The sequence below is a fragment of the Crocuta crocuta genome, unplaced genomic scaffold (genome assembly GCF_008692635.1).
Source record: "Crocuta crocuta isolate KB4526 unplaced genomic scaffold, BGI_CrCroc_1.0 scaffold382, whole genome shotgun sequence".
NCBI lineage: Eukaryota > Metazoa > Chordata > Mammalia > Carnivora > Hyaenidae > Crocuta > Crocuta crocuta.
Window position 1 is genome coordinate 4407911 of NW_027531873.1, and position 7929 is coordinate 4415839.

The window sequence follows — 7929 nt, forward strand, 5'->3', positions numbered from 1 at the left end:
AATTTTAAAAGTCAGATAGTTGAGAGGCTGGGAGTAAGCAGGCAAAAAAAACATCTTCTTTTTTCTCTCCCAACACATGTGGTGAACTTTTTTGGCAAATGAAAGCAAGCCTCTTCCATTATTCATTCATTTTATTACATTCTTGTCCAGTGCCTCCTCTGGGTCAGGTATTGCACTGGTTGCTTGGGATACAGTGCCTATTTTCAGGGAAGGGTTGTAGGCTTCTTAGGGAGAGAGAGAAGTAAATAGAACAGTGCAATTCATTGGGGACCATAGTCCCCAAAGAAAACAAAAACATTTATAATGGACTTAGTTTGTATCCTTCAGGGCCTCCTATATGCTTTGTACAAAGGAAGATCTAATGCCATTTGCCCCTTTCTGTATAAACAAAGACTTCATGGTGTGGTCTGGAATATTTGTAACACCACTGAGAGAATTCAAAGACAGGGAGAAATTATTTGTGGTAAAAGGTCTATTTGGAGATGAGGAACTTAAAGAATGTTGACTAGTCAATGACAAAGAAAGGGTAGAAAATGATTTTTTCCTCTCCAAATAAAATAGATTTTGGGGACTGAGACAGGTATATTTTTGTTGGTCACAAACAAAAAATCTTTCTGGTACTGTGTATGTGAATTTCTGGGAACCTTTAAGAGAATTTCAGGGAGAGGAATGGAATGTTTCTTGTTTGCTTTAGAAAGAAAAGGCAAAGAGGTGTGTGTGTGTGCGTGTGTGAGAGAGAGAGAGAGAGAGAGAGAAAGGGAGATGAGGTGAAGAGTGAGGGAGCAGAATGTTCTTCATAGTTGGACCCCACCTATCAATCAGATACCAGTTACTCTTGGTTCACCCTGATGACAAATGCCTCATAAACTTTATTCGCACCATTGTTCAGATACATCTCCCCTTTCCTTGTCAATCCTTGCTTGCTTCCCCAAATTAGATGCTACTCCATTCTTTGCATCCCTGGAACATGACTCTTATACCTTCTTCATAGCACATACCCCCTTGTTTCATAATCTGTCTATGTATCTATAACAGCCATTCCTTTGTGAGGACAAATGGGCACAGGAGACATGGTGTTATCATCACTAGCACAAGGTCCATCTTGCTTGCAGACTCAGATGTTAAAGGCCCAGTTCTGCTACATAGTTAGCTATGTGACTTCTTAGGCAAGTTTGTTAACCATCCTAAACCTTAATTCCTTCTCTGTAAATTGTAAATAAAATAGTACCTACCATATAACGTGTTTCCTTACACAGATAAAATTAGACAATATGCCTGCAAAGAACTTAGCACAGAGTCAGGTACTAGGTGGACACTCAAGGTGTATTACTTGCCTTGATCAAGTCCTCAGTAAGTCCTCCTTGTATGACCTGAATGACCGTCTTGGTGAGAGTGGATTTTGGTCAACTGTGTTCTCACTGTGGTGCTTTAGTAATTCAGATTCCTGATATTTAAGAAATCCAAAGTATTTATAAAGTCCTCAGGCATTTTTAAACTTTAAAATTCTCTGGGCCATGAAAGGAACAAACAAGAAAGGGCACAGGGAGGTATAATTCATAAAGTTTTAACATGATCCAATTAAAATGCCCAAATTTCAAAATAGCTGTCATCTTTCGTAGTTCCTATCACTCTCAGTTTTCATCTCTCTGAAAGCATTCCACGGTTGCTACGGATAGGTCTCACAAATTACTGATGGGAAACTAGTCCCAAGATCTTGTGTTTTCAAGCCCTGCTTTCTACCATCCCAAGAAACTTTCTCAAGAGACAGCAATAAGTTCAAATATCTGCTTTTGGTGTGTATGAAACTGCACAGTGTCTACATCACATCATGGAGGTACAAAGAGAGGGTTTCAGACCAGTGCACATAATCACTTCTACTTTTGAAGAAATCCACCCTCCCTACTTGGGGGAATGAACTATAATGGGGAATGAATTGAGGCAAAGAGCCTCTCTTGAGCCAGTGTGGAGGTATCTTTCTCTCAGTTCCTTCTCCCCCTGGTTGAGGCCAGAAGATCACAGGTAAATTTATTCAGGACAAAAATTCAAGTTGCACTAGCTAGAAGTTAGGAAAAAAACCATCACCTACGTCAGTTCTTTCTTTCTCTCCGTCCCCCCTCCCCTTCTTTCTTTCCTTCCTTCCTCTTTCTTCTCTCCTTTCCTTTCTTTCCTTTTCTTTCATTCTCTTTCACTGATTACAATGTGAATTTTTTAGTTATTTTAAAAGATTTTTTTTTTTTAATCAGACAACGAAAAGTCCTCTAGGTATCCTTCCCTGAGCCAACAGCAGTTAGGTGAGAGCAGGGCATATCTATAATTCAACTCGAGAATATTTCTCTTAATAATTAATCGAGCGCCACAAAAGGAGGAGGCCCAATAGGGCCATTGAACAAAGCTGCCAGCTGAGGCCTACAGTGGCCACCTCAGCGCCAAGTGACGCGCACAAGGTCGGATTTACTCCAGCTGTCCTGGCGTGCGTCGCCAATGCTTGCCTGGTCCATCAGAGGGAGCTGGAAATGGTGCCTGCAGAGTGGGTGGTTACCAGGCCATGGGTGTGTAAAAATTCGCACTTCCGCTCCTAACCTTTCATTGAGTGGATGTGCGGGAATTGCAATTTTACGTCCCTGTCTAGGGGCATTTCATATACTTGCTACCTAATGAGCAACCTAGGTGTCCATCCCCGGACGAGGGCGAGGATGGCGCTGGAGGCGCTCTGGCCCGCCCCGCGGGGTACTACATTTGTTTGTTTTGGCTGTTCAGTGAAGGGAGGTGGTGTAGAACTCCGACCTCTACTTGAAGATTTATCGGGAGGCAAACCTCTGGCCGAGTTGTGTTCTTCTTGCAACAGGTTCGCCTAGGGCTCCTGCACTCTTTCCAGGGGCCCCACCCCCGGGCCAGACTTGTAACCGGCTCAGAGCCCTTCGACTCCTTCCTCTTGGACTCGTACCTCCAGTGCGCAACTCTTAACCCGGCCCTGATTCCGATTTCTGCAAAACACCCCTTACCCGTGTCAAGCACACTTTTAAAGTCGGCCTCCTCTGTGCCCTGAGGCCCGACACCCTCCCAGCCTCCAGTGGAGGCTGACAATTGTGCAAAAAAGGGGGAGACCAAGGGGAATCTGCTCGTGCATAGGCGACGGGGGGTTCTCGCTTAGCGGCCTACCTAGAGATGCACCTGGGCTCCCAATCCCACAAACCCACAAGCCCGTGATGCGGGTGCGTGTGTGCGCCGAGCTGTAGAGGAAGCGGGTCAGGGAGAGGAGGAGACACGCAGAAGCACCCTGTTAGCGAGCCTGGACCTCCCGTCGAGGTCTCCCCTCCCAACCTCTCTCGGGCTCCCGCTCTGCCGTGGGGACCCCTGTTTCAGCTCGAACTCGGACCCCTCTCCGTCGGAGATTAGGGCTTCGCCTCTGGGGGCGACGGCCAGGGGTTCCCGGACTCGCTCGGTGTGGCTCCCCGAAGCCTCGGCGNCCACACCCTCGGCACGGCCCTGGCCCCGCCCCCGGCCGGCGCGCGTTCCCGGCCAGGGGAGGCGTGTGCTGCTTCTGCAGCCAGCGAGAGAGGGAGAGGGATGTATATTGGAGGAGGAATTCGGGCTTAACAAGTGATCGCTGCTGTCTAGGATTTTCTTTATCTGGGGAACCTTGACTTCCTTTCCCAATCGTGTCCTCCTGTGCTGAACTCCAGAAGAACCAGAAGTCTTGGGGTCTTCCTCGGGGCAGCCCTGATCCCCACCCTGGGCTCCAGCAGCGAGGACTCTGTGCCCCCAGGCAAACAGAACTTGTTCCGTGGATATTTTGGAGCTTCCACCTGCCACACTGGAGTGATTCCTTCTACCCCCAAGAACGTTCTTCCCCTCCTCCAGCTGTTGCAGCTTGAGGGGGAAAGACAAACCAAGCGAGAGATTTTCTTTATATTTATTTTTCACTCCGCCTGGGAACGGTAAGTATGATACCTCCCTTCTCTTTCCTCCACTCTTCTCTTTTGACTGTTAAGAAACAGTGGACATTTGAGGGATAAATAATATCGGGGATGTGACAGAAGGGCATGAATGGAAGGCGGTTAAAAATAAACCAGGAGGTGGAAGAAGGGAGGTGCAGATGCTGCGCGGCGCTCCGGGGGGCCAACAGTTGTTATTTTCCTAACCCCGGGGATGGGGTGCGTGCGCCCTGCTTAATGTGCCCAAGCGGGAACCTAGGTCTGGAGGGGAGGGCGCGATTAAAGATGTCGTTTCCCAACGAGGTGGGGTTTAGATTTAGCATCGTTTTGCCTCATCCCAGACTTACCGGTTCTGTTTCTTTGGGAACAGCTGGCAAATGGGTTTGAATTGCTGCCTCTCCCAGCATTTGGATTTGCGTGCATTTTCCGAGCATTTCAGCAGCACATTGGGACTGTATAAATGGCGTGCGTTGAAGTGTATATTTCTCACGGTGTTGGTTTTTTGATTCTCTCAATCTCTCTCTCTCTCTCTCTCTGTCTCTGTCTCTCATAGGTTCAGGTACCACCCTAAGCCAGTTGCAGGAATTAACACTGAGAGATGAAAACAGCCCTGCTGTTGGGGGGTGAGAGGAGGAGGGGAGGCATGCGAGGCTGTTGTTTGGGGGCACAGGCATTCAGGAATAGGTATTCTGCTAAATCCTATTAGTTTACTGGTTTTACAGAGGAAGGGAAATTTCCCTGCAAAGGTCTCCCCCATCAAGGCTCTTGGGAGTCGGCTTGAATAGATTCTCCAAAACATGAATACCTTGGAAAGGAAGAGAGGTTTTTAAATGAGTTTTGCTGTGTGGAAGGTTTTCCTTTTCTTTCTTTTTTTTCTTTTTTTCTTACCTTATTCTTTTCCTTCTCCCTTCTGTTACTCCTCCCCCTCCTCTTCTACTTCTTTTTCATCATCATCTTCTTCTAGGTTAGGAGTAGGGAGGTAACTGGTAGCCAATTAAAAGGAAGGTACTTTGCTTTCTGAAAGGTGTGGGAGGAAGAAAAACAAAAACTAACAACCTAAATAAATAGATAGATAGATAGATAGATAAATACTTGGTGTAGAGCCAGATGAGGGCAGGTCTAGATCTCCTGCAGAGTTGATGGGGCTTTGGAAGACCTGCTAATTCATGACCGTCTGGGAGTAAGTTGGGAGAGGGGTGTGCATAGTACACAAATATATAGGCACGTTGCTTCTACTGGGGTTTTATTTACATAGTATATTATAGTGGCTTTGAGGGAGTTGGGAAAGATACCTAGCAAACTCTCAGGCTCTTTGGCCTGTGACCGTCTTTAAAAGATGATGGCCTGACCTTCCAGAATGAATGTAACCACAGGGTAGTTTTGTAAATAGAGATTTGGAGACTTTCTGGGGGTAGACATTTCACAGTATTTGATGATGTTAGGAGTCAGGCAAAGAAGGGGCTTGTCATTTGAGACACCTTCAGAGGTGTATTTTCTGGGTTTTGTGTGTCCCAGTCAGGCTCACTTCTTGCTCTCGGAGAATGTGGGATGATTGGGAAGCCTTCTATTTGCCACTTCTCTGCTTTGTCACTTCATAAAACTGTGGTGGGTTTAGGCGTCTAGCCTGACAGGATTCAGCAAAGAGCAGCAGGTGGTCAAGAGCTGAATCCTGTTAATGGTTCCAGAAAGCCATTTCTCTTGCTTCCCAAGTGCTTCCAGTAATGGAACCTGATAGATGCCCTGGATTCTGACTGGCATTATCCTCCCCAAGTCTCTGGGTTACTCTCTGCATTCTTGGAAGTCCTGTTGGACACAGTGAATGCAGAAGCATAGGAGACAGGAGATTGGGGGCAGTTTTTACAGGTCCTGGCTGTGGAGATGAATTAGCCAGACCTAGAGGGAGCCAACTGAGAAGAAAGGCCAGGAATACCAAGTGACAGTGGAGCCGGATGGGGGCTGCAAGGAAGACGTGATCCGCAAGTGGCAGATTGGAATTAAAGGTGGGCAGAGAGAGTCAGGGGAGAGGCAGAGGGAGTTGGGAGATGGGAGATCATGGATTAAATTATGGGGAAAGTATGATAGGCTGAAAATGAAGTCCACACAAACTGGGATTTAAAACATAAGGAAATAGTCTCATGAGAAGAGCGTAGGAGGAAACATTGAGGTGAATACGGAGGAAGCGCAAGGAGAGAAGATGATTATCAGAGAAGTGGAAACTGGGATTAGCTCCTAGGCTGTGGGTGGTAGGGAGTGTTCTGGAGTCTGGGGAACAGAAAAACAACAACAGGGACATGCTTCAGGGAGTCAGGAAGTGCCAACTTAATACAGGCCATTGATGAGTCTCACAGTGTTCTGGATGTCCTCATATTCTGTCCCCTCCTAATTCAGACAGTGTGGTATAAGGCCATATACATTTGTGGGTATGTAGATAGATGATGAAAGCTTCGGTTACTGCCCAGTATGTATTGTATTGATATTCATTATGTTGGTGCTATTCAGTGTCTCATTCAAACCTTACAAAGTGGGATAGCTGAGGTTGTATTATTACCCACACTTTGTAGATGAGGTGATTGAAGCTTGTTGAAGTGGTGGAGCCTGAATTAAAGAGAACTGGTTTTTCCAACTGCTCTAATCCTGAATCAAACAGAGAGGGGTGGAAAGGCACTAAATTCAGAAATATTTGATGAGTGGAAATTTAAAGACTGCCTTGAGATCACTGAATGATGGAAGCAGCTATAAAGTGGCCGCATTATTGTGGCATGAAGAAAATGACAGCGAGAATTAAGACCTGGCATGAGTGAAAGGGAGAGCTGAAGGAAGAGCCATGTGGGTCGTGAGTGGAGAGAAGAAAAATAATTGAGTTGCCATGAAAATAGACTGAGCTGAAATAATAACCAAAGAAGAAGGGAAGAAGCACGGTTTAGTGAGGGAGGAGATTTAACAACCTGCCCCATACTCCTTGGAAATTTGTGGCCCATTGGTGCTTTATATGGTTTGCTTGAGGACAAGAGAAAGAAGTGTATGGGAAAGAAATGCTGTTTGCTCTTTATGATTTGATTCTTCGTTTTTTCTCCTATGCTTATTTCCCTTCCTTTTTCAGGTGAAGTGCTTCTTCTGCATGATTTTAGCTGAAGGATGCTCTGCATTTCCTTGATTTCTATGGAGACCTCAAAGCTGGGTTTGCCCCTGCTGACACCTCATCTTGTACCTTCTCTACCTCCCAAGGTCTTTGCCTCTGTCAATAGCTTGGCATTGCTCCTGGGTCCAGGAAGCCTATGATGAACTTAAGGGGAGCACCTGGAGAATCATCCTGATAGGCTTTGAGCAGCAATGGCTGGACATACTTCAAGCCACATGTTAACATGGGTCAAGCCATCACTAGAAGGCAAGTGCTAAGACTAAAGGCGTATTTGCATTTTATTTAAATTTGATGGACTGAGCTTTGGACAATTTCCATGGCAGAAAAATATATTCCATTTTCTAGGCACAACTGCTGGCTGTCAGACACTTGCTGCCTTTGAATCTTGAGGCATCATCACCAACCGCATCCTAGACGTATATCCAAATTTGAACAGCCACCCTGAAACAGACGTTTGGGAGACCCCGACATTTTCTGACTTAGGCCTGAGAGTGCTAGATTGTTTATCTAGACCAGCCAAGCTCCAGAGAGCAACGTTGAATCCCTGTGAACAGAGAGCATGGGGCGTGCTGATTTAAAAACAGAAAATGCAAAGTTGGACTGAAAATATCCTTAGTCTTCCAAGCAATCTGCTTAAGGGTTCCAAACTTACCTTCATTTGGTGAGAAAAGAAGCTGCCCTATTTTTCTTTCTTCTTCTACAACTGGAACCAGCCATTTCCAAAAACCACCACCATGGAGGTTGCAATGGTGAGTGCGGAGAGCTCAGGGTGCAACAGTCACATGCCTTATGGTTATGCAGCCCAGGCCCGGGCCCGGGAGCGGGAGAGGCTTGCTCACTCGAGGGCAGCGGCCG

At 46.3% G+C, this 7929-nt stretch overlaps 1 protein-coding gene across 1 annotated transcript in view; it reads left to right on the forward strand.

Annotated features, from left to right (window-relative positions):
• The first annotated feature begins 7808 nt into the window (after positions 1-7808).
• The window catches only part of KCNA4 (potassium voltage-gated channel subfamily A member 4), a 2267-nt gene continuing 2146 nt past the window's right edge, over positions 7809-7929 (forward strand). Inside the window, exon 1 of the mRNA XM_077772832.1 lies at positions 7809-7929. This exon is cut by the window's right edge and continues 2146 nt beyond it. Within this exon, the coding sequence (XP_077628958.1) occupies positions 7809-7929 (121 nt within the window).